Source organism: Pleurodeles waltl, chromosome 1_2 (assembly GCF_031143425.1).
Source record: "Pleurodeles waltl isolate 20211129_DDA chromosome 1_2, aPleWal1.hap1.20221129, whole genome shotgun sequence".
In the NCBI taxonomy this organism is placed as follows: domain Eukaryota; kingdom Metazoa; phylum Chordata; class Amphibia; order Caudata; family Salamandridae; genus Pleurodeles; species Pleurodeles waltl.
Genome location: NC_090437.1, coordinates 1337521985 through 1337538316, shown reverse-complemented (window position 1 = coordinate 1337538316; position 16332 = coordinate 1337521985). Strand labels below are relative to the sequence as shown.

At 50.2% G+C, this 16332-nt stretch overlaps 1 protein-coding gene across 1 annotated transcript in view; it reads left to right on the top strand.

Annotated features, from left to right (window-relative positions):
• Positions 1–16332, top strand: part of LOC138257190 (probable E3 ubiquitin-protein ligase HERC1) — an 805868-nt gene that overhangs the window by 62388 nt on the left and 727148 nt on the right. The window contains exon 4 of the mRNA XM_069205891.1: positions 8439–8621. Coding sequence (XP_069061992.1) covers positions 8439–8621 — 183 coding nt within the window. The remainder of the gene's footprint in view (positions 1–8438; positions 8622–16332) is intronic.

Here is a 16332-nt window from a genome sequence, read left to right as displayed (position 1 = left end):
GCTGCTTGCTGTCTGGTGATGTGTTCTCTATGTGGGGTGTTTGTCAGCATTCAGACTGCCGCATTCCTGCATCTCTGCCATCTCATTGGCAATGCTTGCGCTGGCATGTGAAGGCCTTTCATCTCATGTCGCTCTGGGTATTTCTGCAAGGCAAGGGTCGCTCCCCTGGGAAGCAATTTGTTTGAGGCCTTTTCTGCAGCTCTGGGGGCAGATTGACCTATTTTAATTATGCCAATCTGCCCCCAGTGGGGGCTGAAGCCACTAGACACCAGGGATCATTTTCTTTTTGTTTTTTAGATGTGGAGAGCGACCCCTTAGGCAAGGGTCACTGCCCTGGGGGGCAAGTTGGTTTTAGGCCATTCTGCCCCCCTTAGGGGTAGATCGGCCTATTTCTATTAGGCAGATACGCCCCGGGGGGGGCAGAAACCACTTAGGCAAAACGGATTGGTTTGTGTGTGTTTGTTTTGTTTCGGAGGGTCGCTCCCCATGGGTGCATATTACTGTTGGTCATTTCTGCCCCCCTGGGGGGCAGATCGGCCTATTTTTGTAAGGCCCATCTGCCCCCAAGGGTTGCAGAAAGCCCAGAAGAGACCAGGGAAGAATTTTTTTTTTTTAAAAGAGGGTGGTGGTGTGGCCATACCCCACCCCAAATAAATGGGGACAAAGTTGTTCTGCCCACCGGTGGGCAGATTGGGCAATTACCCCTGATCCACTCCCTGCAGGGGGCAGAAAGTCTATTAGATGCCAGGGAAAAAATAAAAATAGTGGGGTGGTGGCTACCAACCAGTATGGGCATGTTTATGCCCACACCCCAACTAACTGGGGTATCCGGCTGTCAGCTCTCCCCCGCACTCTGAAAGATCTTATCCCAACAGCATGCAAGAGGACATTTGATTATTTGGGGGTTTGGTTTTACATTTGGGCCATGAGAGCTTGTCTAACTCTCAAAATAGTCCCACTGGGAATGGTGAGGGCTGCACTTTTTGGACTTTGGGACGCTGCTCTCTAGAAAAATGTACGAGACCTAGACACATCTGAAAACTAAACATCTGGGTGAGTCCAGAGTAATGTGCTTCATATGCACCCCGGACCATTTTCTTACCCACAATGCCCTGCAAACCTCCAACTTTGCTTGAAATCACACATTTTTCCCACATTTTTGTGATAGAACCTTCCCGGAATATGCAGGAATCCACAAAATTCCTACCACCCAGCATTGCCGCATCCATACCGATAATAATTCTGCCCCACTTGTCAGCCTAAAAGTTTTTTTTCAAACTGCCCTTTTGGAACCGCTTTGGTTCCCCCTCAATTTTGACATGTTTTTGGCTCTTCCCTGTCACAGGCACTTGGCCCACCTACACAAGTGAGGTATAATTTTTATCAGGAGAATGAGGGGAATGTTGGGTGGTGGGAAATTTGTGCAGGTGCAGTGATCCCACACAGAAATGTTGGGAAAATGTGATTGTTTAAGCTAAATGTGAGGTTTGCTGAGGATTGTGGGTAAGCAAACACTGGGGGATCCACACTAGCCACATATCCCTGGACTCCCTCGGGTGTCTAGTTTTCAGAAATGTCTGGGTGTGGTAGGTTTCCCTAGATGGCTGCTGAGCCCAGGACCAAAAATGCAGGTGCCCCCCTCTGCAAAAACAGGTAGTTTTGTAATTGATAATTTTGATGTGACCACGTAGTGTTTTGGGGCATTTCCTGTCGCGGGCACTAGGCCTACCCACACAAGTGAGGTACCATTTTTATTGAGAGATGTGGGGGAATGCTAGGTAGCAGGAAGTTTGTGGCTCCCCTCAGATTCCAGAACTTTGCAGCACCGAAATGTGAGGAAAAAGTGTTTTTTAGCCAAATTTTGAGGTTTGCTAAGGTTTCTGGGTAACAGAACCTGTTGAGGGCGCCACAAGTTACCCCATCCTGGGATGCCCTAGGTGTCTAGTTTTTGGAAATGTCCAAGTTTGCTAGGTTTTCCTAGGTCCCTGATGAGCTAGAGGCCAAAGTCCACAGCTAGGCACTTTGCAAAAACAGGTCAGTTTTCTTTGGGAAAATGTGATGGGCCCATGTTGTGTTTTGGGGCATTTCCTGTCGCGAGCACAAGTCCTACCACACAAGTAAGGTACCATTTTTATCAGGAGACTTGGGGGGAGTGCTGGGTGGAGGGAAATTCGTTGCTCCTCTCAGACTCCAGAACTTTCCATCACCAAAATGTGAGGAAAAAATGTTGAGATTTGCAGAGGATTCTGGGTAACAGAACCTGGTGAGAGTGCCACAAGTTTCCCTATCCTGGGTTCCCCTAGGTGTCTAGTTTTAAAAAATGCACAGGTTTGGTAGGTTTTCCTAAATGTCATATGAGTTAGGGACCAAAAATCCACAGCTTGGCACTTTCCAAAAAACACATCAGTTGTCAATGTAAAGATTTGATGTGTCCATGTTGCGTTTTGGGGTGTTTCCTGTTGCGGGCACTAGGCCTACCCACACAAGTGACATACCATTTTTATTGGGAGACTTGGGGGAATACTGGGTGGAAGAAAATGTGTGGCTCATCTCAGATTCCTGAACTTTCTATCACCGAAATATGAGGAAAAAGTGTTTTTTTTGCCAAATTTTGAGGTTTGCAAAGGATTTTGGGTAACAGAACCTGGTGGGAGCCCCACAAGTCACCCCATCCTGGATTTCCCAAGCTCTCTAGTTTTATAAAATGCACAGGCTTGGTATGTTTCCCTAGGTGCTGGCTGAGCTAGAGGCCAAAATCAACAGCTAGGCACTTTCCAAAAAACACGTCAGATTTCAATGTAAAAATGTGATGTCTCCATGTTGCGTTTCCTGTCACGGGCATTAGGCCTACCCACACAAGTGAGATACCATTTGTATCAGGAAACTTAGGGGGACACAGAACGGAAGAGCAAGTGTTATTGCCTCTTGTCTTTCTCTCCATTTTTAACTTCCAAATGTAAGACAGTGTGTAAAAAAAACGCCTATTTGAGAAATGCCCTGTAATTCACATGCACAGTAAGGTGACCCCAGAATTCAGAGATGTGCAAATAACCACTGCTTGTCTACACCTTATCTTGTGCCCATTTTGGAAATACAAAGGTTTCCTTGATACCCTTTTTCACTCTTTATATTTCACCAAATGAATTGCTGTATACCCGGTATACAATGAAAACCCATTGTAACGTGCAGCTCCTTTATTGGCTCTGGGTAGCTAGGGTTCTTGATGAACCTACATGCCCTATATATCCCCGCAACCAGAGGAGTCCAGCAGATGTAATGGTATATTGCTTTCAAAAATCTGACATCGCAGGAAAAAGTTATATAGAAGAAAACGTGGACAGAAATGGCTCTTTTTTCACCTCAATTTCAAATAGTTTTTATTTCAGCTATTACTTTCTGTAGGAAAACCTTGAAGGATATACACAAATGACCCCTTGCTGAATTCAGAATTTTGTCTACTGTTCATAAATGTTTAGCTGTCCAGGATCCAGCATTGGTTTCACACCCATTTATGTCACTAACTGTAAGGAGGCCGAAAGCACAAAAATATAAACAAATCGGGTATGTCCCAGTAAAATGCCAAAATTGTGTTAAAAAATTGGGTTTTCTGAATCCAGTCTTCCTGTCCCTGAAAGCTGAAAAGATGGTGATTTTAGCACCACAAACCATTTGTTGATGTCTTTTTCAGGGAAAAAAACACAAGCTTCCTTCTGCAGCCTTTTTTTTCCCATTTAAAAAATAAATAAAAAACTTTATCTGTATTTTGGCTAATTTCTTGGTCTCCTCCAGGGAACCCACAAACTCTGGGTAACTCTAGAATGCCTAGGATGTTGGAAAAAAAGGAAGCAAATTTGGTATGGGTAGCTTATGTGGACAAAAAGTTACAAAGGCCTAAGCGCGGACTACCCGAAATAGCCAAAAAAAGGTTTGTCACAGGAGGGGGAAAAAGCCCGGCAGCAAAGGGGTTAATACCCCTTAACCTCCTCAGATTGATAGAATGGGGGAGACTTTGCAGCACACCCAGGAGTTTGGTAAGAGTGCCGGAGCTGGGCATTCTACCAGTGCTGTTGACTACTTTGGCTACGGAATGGCAGGGGAACCTATCCAACCCTCAGAACCTCTGGCTTTGCCAGGCTTAGTGTCATTTGGTTGTCCACATCAGTTCTTCTGAGATCATTTTGGGCTCATGATTTGGTTTCCAAGAGTGTTCATCTGTTGCCAATATGGAAGAGACAAAGGGGGTCATTCCTACCTTGGCGGTCCAAGACCGCCAGGGTAGGGGACGGAGGAAGCACCGCCAACAGGCTGGCGGTGCTTCTGGGGCTATTCTGACCGCGGCGGTAAAGCTGCGGTCAGAAAAGGGATGCCAGTGGTTTCCCGCCGGCTTCCCGCTGCCCCTGTGAACCCTCCACGGCGGCGCTGCAAGCAGCGCCGCCATGGGGATTCCGACCCCCTTCCCACCATCCTGGTTCTGGCGGTTTTCACCGCCAGAACCTGGCTGGCGGGAACGGGTGTCGTGGGGCCCCCTAACAGGGCCCCACATTGATTTTCAGTGTCTGCTTGGCAGACACTGAAAATCGCGACGGGTGGAACTGCACCCGTCGCACACCAGCAAATCCGCCGGCTCCATTCCTCGTTGCTGGTGCTTTCCCGCTGGGCGGGCGGGCGGCCTTTTGGCGGTCGCCCGCCAGCCCAGCGGGAAAGTCAGAATGACCGCCGCGGTCTTTTGACCGCGGTACGGTCTTCTGGCGGTTCCCGCCAGGCAGGCAGCGACCGCCGCCTGCCAAGGTAGGAATGACCGCCAAAGTGTAGGAAAGTACCATCTTGCCTGGCATGTTACCCCCATATTTCACTGTATATATGTTGTTTTAGTGTATGTGTCACTGGGACCCTGTCAGCCAGGGCCCCAGTGCTCATAAGTGTGCCCTGTATGTGTTACCTGTGTTATGACTAACTGTCTCACTGAGGCTCTGGTAATCAGAACCTCAGTGGTTATGCTCTCTCATTTCTTTCCAAATTGTCACTAACAGGCTAGTGACCAATTTCACCAATTTACATTGGCATACTGGAACACCCTTATAATTCCCTAGTATATGGTACTGAGGTACCCAGGGTATTGGGGTTCCAGGAGATCCCTATGGGCTGCAGCATTTCTTTTGCCACCCATAGGGAGCTCTGACAATTCTTACACAGGCCTGCCACTGCAGCCTGAGTGAAATAACGTCCACGTTATTTCACAGCCATTTACCACTGCACTTAAGTAACTTATAAGTCACCTATATGTCTAACCTTTACCTGGTAAAGGTTGGGTGCTAAGTTACTTAGTGTGTGGGCGCCCTGGCACTAGCCAAGGTGCTCCCACATTGTTCAGGGCAAATTCCCCGGACTTTGTGAGTGCGGGGACACCATTACACACGTGCACTACACATAGGTCACTACCTATGTGTAGCGTTACAATGGTAACTCCGAACATGGACATGTAACATGTCTAAGATCATGGAATTGCCCCCCCAATGCCATCCTGGTATTGGGGAGACAATCCCATGATTCCCCGGGTCTCTAGCAGAGACCCGGGTACTGCCAAACTGCCTTTTCAGGGGTTTCACTGCAGCTGTTGCTGCTGCCAACCCTTCAGACAGGTTTCTGCCCTCCTGGGGTCCAGCCAGGCTTGGCCCAGGAAGGCAGAACAAAGGACTTCCTCAGAGAGAGGGTGTTACACCCTCTCCCTTTGGAAAAAGGTGTTAGGGCTGGGGAGGAGTAGCCTCCCCCAGCCTCTGGAAATGTTGCCAGTCTACACCGGTTCAGGGATCCCCCAGCCCTGCTCTGGCGCGAAACTCGACAAAGGAAAGGGGAGTGACCACTCCCCTGACCTGCACCTCCCCTGGGAGGTGCCCAGAGCTCCTCCAGTGTGCTCCAGACCTCTGCCATCTTGGAAACAGAGGTGCTGCTGGCACACTGGACTGCTCTGAGTGGCCAGGGCCAGCAGGTGACGTCAGAGACTCCTTCTGATAGGCTCCTCCAGGTGTTGCTAGCCTATCCTCTCTCCTAAGTAGCCAAACCTCCTTTTCTGGCTATTTAGGGTCTCTGCTTTGGGGAATTCTGTAGATAACGAATGCAAGAGCTCATCAGAGTTCCTCTGCATCTCTCTCTTCACCTTCTGCCAAGGAATCGACTGCTGACCGCGCTGGAAGCCTGCAAAACTGCAACAAAGTAGCAAAGACGACTACTGCGACCTTGTAACGCTGATCCTGCCGCCTTCTCGACTGTTTTCCTGGTGGTGCATGCTGTGGGGTAGTCTGCCTCCTCTCTGCACTAGAAGCTCCAAAGAAATCTCCTGTGGGTCGACGGAATCTTCCCCCTGCAACCGCAGGCACCAAAGAATTGCATCACCGGTCCTCTGGGTCTCCTCTCAGCACGACGAGCGAGGTCCCTTGAACTCAGCAACTCTGTCCAAGTGACTCCCACAGTCCAGTGACTCTTCAGTCCAAGTTTGGTGGAGGTAAGTCCTTGCCTCCCCACGCTAGACTGCATTGCTGGGTACCGCGTGATTTGCAGCTGCTCCGGCCCCTGTGCACTCTTCCAGGATTTCCTTTGTGCACAGCCAAGCCTGGGTCCCCGGCACTCTAACCTGCAGTGCACGACCTCCTGAGTTGTCCTCCGGCGTCGTGGGACCTTCCTTTGTGACTTCGGGTGAGCTCCGGTTAACCCCACTTCGTAGTGCTTGTTCCGGCACTTCTGTGGGTGCTGCTTGCTTCTGAGTGGGCTCTTTGTCTTGCTGGACGCCCCCTCTGTCTCCTCACGCATTTGGCGACATCCTGGTCCCTCCTGGGCCACAGCAGCATCCAAAAATCCTAACCGCGACCCTTGCAGCTAGCAAGGCTTGTTTGTGGTCTTTCTGCACGAAAATACCTCTGCAAGCTTCTTCACGACGTGGGACATCCATCCTCCAAAGGGGAAGTTTCTAGCCCTCTTCGTTCTTGCTGAATCCACAGCTTCTACCATCGGGTGGCAGCTTCTTTGCACCCACAGCTGGCATTTCCTGGGCATCTGCCCACTCCCGACTTGATCGTGACTCTTGGACTTGGTCCCCTTGTTCCACAGGTACTCTCGTCTGGAAATCCATTGTTGTTGCATTGCTGGTGTTGGTCTTTCTTGCAGAATTCCCCTATCACGACTTCTGTGCTCTCTGGGGAACTTAGGTGCACTTTGCACCCACTTTTCAGGGTCTTGGGGTGGGCTATTTTTCTAACCCTCACTGTTTTCATACAGTCCCAGCGACCCTCTACAAGGTCACATAGGTTTGGGGTGCATTCGTGGTTTGCATTCCACTTCTAGAGCATATGGTTTGTGTTGCACCTATCCCTATGTGCCCCCATTGCATTCTATTGTGACTATACATTGTTTGCACTGTTTTCTATTGCTATTACTGCATATTTTGGTATTGTGTACATATATCTTGTGTATATTTGCTATCCTCATACTGAGGGTACTCACTGAGATACTTTGGCATATTGTCATAAACATAAAGTACCTTTATTTTTAGTATATCTGTGTATTGTGTTTTCTTATGATATTGTGCATCTGACACTAGTGGTACTGTAGGAGCTTCACTCGTCTCCTAGTTCAGCCTAAGCTGCTCTGCTAAGCTACCATTTTCTATCAGCCTAAGCTGCTAGACACCCCTCTACACTAATAAGGGATACCTGGACCTGGTGCAAGGTGTAAGTACCCCTTGGTACTCACTACAAGCCAGGCCAGCCTCCTACACAAAGGGCCTGATTCAGAAAGGTAAACTTAGACCAAAAGCCTAAGTTTACGACTTTCGGTATTCACAAAGTTAAGTTAGGAGTAGCATCTTAAATGTCCACCCGAGTGCGTAGATTCCACTCCAGAACCAGAGTGGAATCTCCACAATTGTGAGAAATCTCCACACTAGGGGTGCATCTCCTTCCTGAGTGCAGAATTCTGCGTCAAGTGCTGATGTAAAGATACTACTCGTAACTTACCTTTGTGAATACTGAAAAGTAGTAAAGTTAGACTTTTGGACTAAACTTAGACCAAAAGTCTAACTTTACCTTTGTGAATAAGGCCCAAAGTTGTTAGGATTGAACCAACAGGCAACACGTCTAGTCTGAAAGAAGTGGGCATGAGATGGACCCCACGGGGATCGCACACATCAAATAGAAGACTGGGCTCATACGTTTGTATGTATTAATCCAGACCATGGCTGCAATCTCTCTAGTGTGTGATTCTGAGAACCCTGAAACAGCATCTAAGTTTTCCTGGATGCAAAGAACATTGTTACCACTTGAATGGGGTTGTGATCTGGCTGTAGGTGATACAGAAAAATAATAATTGATGCAAAAGGTTTTTTGTTTTCACTTGGACCCACTTTATTTTGTAATCCCTGTGTTTCCTCTCTCTCTTCCCTTCTCTAGATTTGCCATCTGGCCTCTCAGACCACCAGTCTCCACGGCTATCTTGCCACGGCCCCCAGCAGAGAGGTGGAAGTGGTCGCCGTGTTTGTGTGGGGGAGCAACAGCAGCCACCAGCTGTCAGACTCTTCCTCGGACAAGATCCTGCACCCCAAACTGGCCCCTGCATTCTGTGACGCAGGGACGGTAAGGCTTGGGTGGGACCCAAGGTCTACAATGAATGATGTTGCCAATCACTTCTTATTCCAGGTAGGCTGTGGAGCCCTTTCTCCGCCCCCCTGGGAGTAACTTGTTACTCCAGGTATACTGTGAGGGCTTTTCTCTGTCCCCATGGGAGCCACTTGTTAGTCCAGGTAGGCTGTGGTGCAACTTTCTCTGCACCTTGGGAGTCACTTTCTATTCCAGGTAGGCTGCGTAGCCCTTTCTCTGCCCCAATAGGAGTCCCTTGTTGCTCCAGGTAGGCTGTGGGGTACTTTCTCCATCCCTGTAGGAGTCACTTGTTGCTCCAGGTAGGTTGTGGGGCCCTTTTTCCACCTCGTCGAAGTCACTTGTTACTCCAGGTAGGCTGTGGGGCCCTCTCTCCACCCTGTGGGAATCACTTCTTACTCCAAGTAGGCTGTAGGGTATTTTTTCCACCCCTTCAAAGTCACTTGTTACAACAGGTAGGTGGTGGGGCCCTTTATCAGCCCTGTGGGAATCACTTCTTACTCCAGGTAGGGTGTGGTGCCCTTTTTCCACCACTACGAAGTCACTTGATACTCCAGGTAAGATGTGGGGCCCTTTCTCCACCCCCGTTGGAGTCCTTTCTTAATCCAGGTAGGCTGTGGGGCCCTTTTTCCACCCCTTCAAAATCACTTGTTACTCAAGGTAGGTTGTGGGGCCCTTTCTCTGCCTCGTGGGAGTCACTTGTTACTCCAGGTAGGCTCTGGGACTGTTTGTCCACCCCAGTGGGAGTTGCTTGTTACTCCAGGTAGGCTGTGGTGCCCTTTCTCTGCCCCGGTGGAGTCACTTGTTACTCCAGGTATGCTGAGGGGCCCTTTTTCCAACTCTTCAAAGTCACTTGTTAATCCAGGTAGAACGTGAAGCCCTTTCTCTGCCCCATGGGAATCACTTCTTACTCAAGGTAGGTTGTGGGGACCTTTCTCTGCCCCGTGGTAGTCACTTGTTACTCCAGGTAGGCTGTGGGACCCTATGTCCACCCCATGGGAGTTGCTTGTTACTCCAGGTGAGCTGTGGGGCCCTCAACAGAGGGACGTGGGGTATCGTGTCAGGGTCCAACTACAGTGCCAAATAATGATGCAATCACATGCTCACAATTGTGGAATGTTCAGCCGTTTGTCACACAACTGTATCTCACGATATCACGGTCGAAATATCATCTTACAGAAATGAGGAATCCTCAATATCACCTCCTACTATATCATTACCATGAAAATATTGCACTAGTTCACACTGTGGATGGAATATTTGTATAGGTCCATATTTTGACCATGATGTAGTGAATGATACACAGATGGTTTTTGGGTCAGTGTCAGCCACTGGGCTTAATGTTTTTCGTGGTTGTTGGATGGCTTCCTCCCTGTTGGTCACATCATTTACACAATCAATCAATCAATCAATCAGGGATTTGAGGAGCACCGCTATTCACCCGTGAGGGTCTCAAGGTACTGGAGGAGGAATATAGGGGAGTGATGAGGATCAGTCGAAGAGCCAGGTCTTGATGTCCTTCCTTCTGTGACAGGGTGGGTGACTGCCTGAGGTGGATGGGGAGGGTGTTTCAGGTCTTGGGGCGATGTCGGAGAAGGATCTTCCTCCGGCTGTGGTTTTCCAGATGCAGGGGACCTTGGCGAGGGCCTGGTCGGTGGAGCAGAGTTGTCTGGCAGGAGTGTAGAAGAAGAGTCTGTGGTTGAGGTAGGCTGGTCCGGTGTCGTGTAGGGCCTTGTAGGCGTGGGTCAGGAGCTTGAAGGTGATTCTCTTGTCGATAGGCAGCCAGTGTAGGTTTCTTAGGAGGGTGGAGGTGTGGCTGTATTGTGGGGTGTTCTTGATGAGACGGGCAGAGGCATTCTGGATCCATTGTAGTCTTTTCCGGGTCTTGGCGATGGTTCGGGCATAGAGAGCATTGCCGTAGTCAAGGCGGCTGCTGACAAGAGCCTGGGTGACTGTCCTTCTGGCTTCGGTGGGGATCCACTTGTAGATTTTTCAAAGCATGCGCAGGGTGTGGAAGCAGCCCAATGAGTCTGCGCCCACCTGTCAGTCCATTGAAAGTGATGAGTCTAAGATGATGCTGAGGCTGCAGCCGTGGCCGGTGGGGGCGTTTCCGAGGGCGGAGGGCCACCAGGACTCATTCCAGGCAGAGAGTGTAGAGCCGAGGATGAGGACTTCTGTTTTGTCCGAGTTCAGTTTGAGGCAACTATCTTTCATCCAGGCAACAACTGCTTTCATTCCTTCGTGGAATTTGTTTTCGCCGGTGGTTGTGTTGTTGGTGAGGGAGACTATCAGTTGTGTGTCGTCTGCGTAGGAGACGATGTTGAGTGCGTGGCTTCTGACGATTTTGGCTAGTGGGGTCATGTAGAGGTTGAAGAGGGTCCTTGGGGGACACCGCAGCTAATCTTGGTGGCATCCGAGAGAAAAGGGGGGGGAGTCTGTGTGGGAAAGTACCATCTTGCCTGGCATGTTACCCCCATATTGCACTGTATATATGTTGTTTTAGTTGTATGTGTCACTGGGACCCTGCCAGCCAGGGCCCCAGTGCTCATAAGTGTGCCCTGTATGTGTTCCCTGTGTGATGACTAACTGTCTCACTGAGGCTCTGCTAACCAGAACCTCAGTGGTTATGCTCTCTCATTTCTTTCCAAATTGTCACTAACAGGCTAGTGACCAATTTCACCAATTTACATTGGCATACTGGAACACCCTTATAATTCCCTAGTATATGGTACTGAGGTACCCAGGGTATTGGGGTTCCAGGAGATCCCTATGGGCTGCAGCATTTCTTTTGCCACCCATAGGGAGCTCTGACAATTCTTACACAGGCCTGCCATTGCAGCCTGAGTGAAATAACGTCCACGTTATTTCACAGCCATTTACCACTGCACTTAAGTAACTTATAAGTCACCTATATGTCTAACCTTTACCTGGTAAAGGTTGGGTGCTAAGTTACTTAGTGTGTGGGCCCCCCTGCACTAGCCAAGGTGCCCCCACATTGTTCAGGGCAAATTCCCCGGACTTTGTGAGTGCGGGGACACCATTACACGCGTGCACTATACATATGTCACTACATATGTATAGCGTCACAATGGTAACTCCGAACATGGCCATGTAACATGTCTAAGATCATGGAATTGTCACCCCAATGCCATTCTGGCATTGGGGAGACAATTCCATGATCCCCGAGTCTCTAGCACAGACCCGGGTACTGCCAAACTACCTTTCCCGGGGTTTCACTGCAGCTGCTGCTGCTGCCAACCCCTCAGACAGGTTTCTTCCCTCCTGGGGTCCAGCCAGGCTTGGCCCAGGAAGGCAGAACAAAGGACTTCCTCAGAGAGAGGGTGTTACACCCTCTCCCTTTGGAAAAAGTTGTCAGGGCTGGGGAGGAGTAGCCTCCCCCGACCTCTGGAAATGGTTTGTCGGGCACAGATGGTGCCCATCTCTGCATAAGCCAGTCTACACCGGTTCAGGGATCCCCCAGCCCTGCTCTGGCGCGAAACTGGACAAAGGAAAGGGGAGTGACCACTCCCCTGACCTGCACCTCCCCTGGGAGGTGCCCAGAGCTCCTCCAGTGTGCTCCAGACCTCTGCCATCTTGGAAACAGAGGTGCTGCTGGCACACTGGACTGCTCTGAGTGGCCAGTGCCAGCAGGTGACGTCAGAGACTCCTTCTGATAGGCTCTTACCTGTGTTGCTAGCCTATCCTCCTTCCTGAATAGCCAAACCTCCTTTTCTGGCTATTTAGGGTCTCTGCTTTGGGGAATTCTTTAGATAACGAATGCAAGAGGTCATTAGAGTTCCTCTGCATCTCTCTCTTCACCTTCTGCCAAGGAATCGACCGCTGACTGCTCTGGACGCCTGCAAAACCGCAACAAAGTAGCAAAGACGACTACTGCAAACTTGTATAGCTGAGCCAGCCGCCTTCTCGACTGCTTTCCTGGTGGTGCATGCTGTGGGGGTAGTCTACCTCCTCTCTGCACTAGAAGCTCCGAAGAAATCTCCCGTGGGTCGACGGAATCTTCCCCCTGCAACCGCAGGCACCAAAGAACTGCTTCACTGGTCATCTGGGTCTCCTCTCAGCACGACGAGCGATGTCCCTTGAACTCAGCAACTCTGTCCAAGTGACTCCCACAGTCCAGTGACTCTTCAGTCCAAGTTTGGTGGAGGTAAGTCCTTGCCTCCCCACGCTAGACTGCATTGCTGGGAACCGCGTGTTTTGCAGCTGCTCCGGCTCCTGTGCACTCTTCCAGGATTTCCTTTGTGCACAGCCAAGCCTGGGTCCCTGGCACTATCTATGACTGGGGGTGAGTGTTTGACAATGTTCAGCATTCTGTCCATCACTTGTTGTTTTTGCTTTGTCACCCTAAGTGGGAAGGGTATGCCCAGACGTGGGTCCCGTGCTTCCCATGCCACTGGATTCAAGCTAGCCTGGCTGATGAGGGGTGAAACCCTGAAACCGGTCCCAGGATGCTTGTTTCCGGTCCAGTGAGGACCTGGCTTGGCAGTTCGGTCTGGACTGTTCCCATGAGGAACAGGGTCAAGACTGATTTGCATATGGCTGGGTCCAAGCTGGGGTGGCATGGTGAGCAAAAAAACGATGGATTAAACCCAGATCTATGACTGGGGGTGAGTGTTTGACAATGTTCAGCATTCCGTCCATCACTTGTTGTTTTTTCCCTGGCACTCTAACCTGCAGTGCACGACCTCCTGAGTTGTCCTCCGGCATTGTGGGACCTTCCTTTGTGACTTCGGGTGAGCTCCGGTTCACTCCACTTCGTAGTGCCTGTTCTGGCACTTCTGCGGGTGCTGCTTGCTTCTGAGTGGGCTCCTTGTCTTGCAGGGCACCCCCTCTGTCTCCTCACGCAATTGGCGACATCCTGGTCCCTCCTGGGCCACAACAGCATCCAAAAACCCTAACCGCGACCCTTGCAGCTAGCAAGGCTTGTTTGCGGTCTTTCTGTGTGGGAACACATCTGCAAGCTTCTTCACGACGTGGGACATCCATCCTCCAAAGGGGAAGTTCCTAGTCCTCTTCGTTCTTGCAGAATCCACAGCTTCTACCATCCGGTGGCAGCTTCTTTGCACCCTCAGCTGGCATTTCTTGGGCATCTTCCCACTCACGACTTGAGTGTGACTCTTGGACTTGGTCCCCTTGTTCCACAGGTACTCTCGTCTGGAAATCCATTGTTGTTGCATTGCTGGTGTTGGTCTTCCTTGCAGAATTCCCCTATCACGACTTCTGTGCTCTCTGGGGAACTTAGGTGCACTTTGCACCTACTTTTCAGGGTCTTGGGGTGGGCTATTTTTCTAACCCTCACTGTTTTCTTACAGTCCCAGCATCCCTCTACAAGCCCACATAGGTTTGGGGTCCATACGTTATTCGCATTCCACTTTTAGAGTATATGGTTTGTGTTGTCCCTATACCTATGTGCTCTCATTGCAATCTATTGTGACTGTACATTGCTTGCATTGCTTTCTATTGCTATTACTGCATATTTTTGGTATTGTGTACATATATCTTGTGTATATTTGCTATCCTCATACTGAGGGTACTCACTGAGATACTTTTGGCATATTGTCATAAAAATAAAGTACCTTTATTTTTAGTATATCTGTGTATTCTGTTTTCTTATGATATTGTGCATATGACACCAGTGGTATAGTAGGAGCTTTACACGTCTCCTAGTTCAGCCTAAGCTGCTCTGCTAAGCTACCTTTTCTATCAGCCTAAGCTGCTAGACACCTCTTCTACACTAATAAGGGATAATTGGACCTGGTGCAGAGTGTAAGTACCCCTTGGTACCACTACAAACCAGGCCAGCCTCCTACAGTCTGACCCTCTGTGTTCTGCCAGTGAGGAATGAGGAGAGCGTCATCGAGGCGGGTGCGCAGTGTGTTGTGTGAGACTGTATCGAAGGCGGCAGAAAGGTCCAGGAGGATGAGGGCGACGGTCTTGAGGATGGAAGGGATGTCATTAATGGCGGCGAGGAGGGCGGTCTCTGTGCTATAGTTGCTTCTGAATCCTGACTGTGAGGGGTCCAGGATGTTGTTGGCTTCCAGGAAGGCGGTGAGTTGTTTGTTGACTGCCTTCTCAATTACTTTGGCCGGAAAGGGGGAGCAGGGAGATGGACCGTTAGTTCTTAAGGTCTGTCGGGTCTGCAGTGGGTTTCTTCAGTAGAGGTTTGATCTCTGCATGTTTCCAGCTCTCTGGGAAGGTGGCAGTTTCGAAGGAGCGGTTGATGCTATGCCAGAGTTTGGGTGCGATGATGTTGCTGGCTTTGTTGAAGATGTGGTGAAGGGAGGGGTCGGTGAGTTTACGTGAGTGGATGGTTGCCATGATGCCCGAGTCTCTGTGTAAGTGATGTAGTTCCAGCGGAGGAGGGTGGGGGTGTGTGATGATGCTTTGGTCGGTGGGCTGGTGGTGGGAGTCATGGGGGGGCCCTGGGTGGTAAAGCTGTCGTTAATCTCTGTGATCTTGCGATGGAAGTAGTTGGTGATGTTTTCGCAGAATTCCTGCGACTGGGGATGTCGGTGGAGTTGGATTTGGGGTTGGTGAACTCTTTGATGATGGTGAAAAGTTCCTTGCTGTTGTGGGTGTTTTTATTGATGCGTTGTTGCAGGGTGAGTCTTTTGGTGGCCCTAACGGGCTGGTGGTGATGTTTGATGGCGTTTTTGAAAGTTTTGTGATTTACGAGGGTCTTGTCAGTGTGCCATTTCCTCTCTAGGCTTCTGCAGACCTGTTTTGATTCTTTGATTGCGGGGGTGAACCAGTTTGCTTTCTTGGCTGTGCTTCTGTAGTGGGGCATCTTGAGGGGGGCGAGGGTGTTGGCGCAGTCGATCTATTCGTGGAGGTTGTGTGCGGCAGTGTTGGTGTCGTCGTTGGCTTAGGGGGGTGTTGCGTTGAGGCTGGCGGTGAGCTGGGCTTTAGTGACCTTGTTCCAGTTTCTGCGGGGAAGTTGGACGGTGTGGTGTCAACCGATGGGTTTGTTGAAGGTGAAGTGAATGCAGTGGTGGTCGGTCCATTGGAGTTTGGTGGTGTGGCTGACGGAGACGTGGTTGCTGGTGGTGAAAATGGGATCCAGAGTGTGACCGGCGTAGTGAGTGGGTGCGGTGATGAGTTGCTTGAGTCTGAGGTTGGTGAGGTTTTCAATCAGGGTGGTGGAGTTGTTGTCGTTTGGGTTTTCCAGGGGGACGATGAGGTCCCCCAGTGGGATGTAGTCCTTGGATGTAAGAGCGTGGGTGGAGGCTAGGTCAGCGATGGTGTCGCAGAATGGGGGGCAGGGGCCCCGCGGCTTTGTAGATGAGGGTGCCCCCTAGAGTGGTGTTAGGGTTGGTTCCAATCTGCAAGTGGAGGTGTTCCATGTTGGTTGCGGAGTCTTCGGTGCTGGTGGATAGGCGTAGGGCTTCTGTGGACAAAGGCGATGCCTCCCCCAGGAGGGGTTTAGCCAAGTTTCAGTGAGGAAGGCAACGTCCGGGAAGTGGTGTCAACGAGGTTCCAGAGTTCAATGGCGTGCTTGTGGATGGAGCGAGTGTTGATCAGGATACATCTGAGGTTGTGTTCTGCTTTGTGGGTCCTCGGGTGTGGACTTGAGTGACGGAGGCTGGTGAATTTGCAGTGGTGACTGGTGAAGGGTCCCTTGGTGTTGCTTGGGGATGCCTGCTTGCAGTTGTTGTCGTGTCCTGGGTTTAGT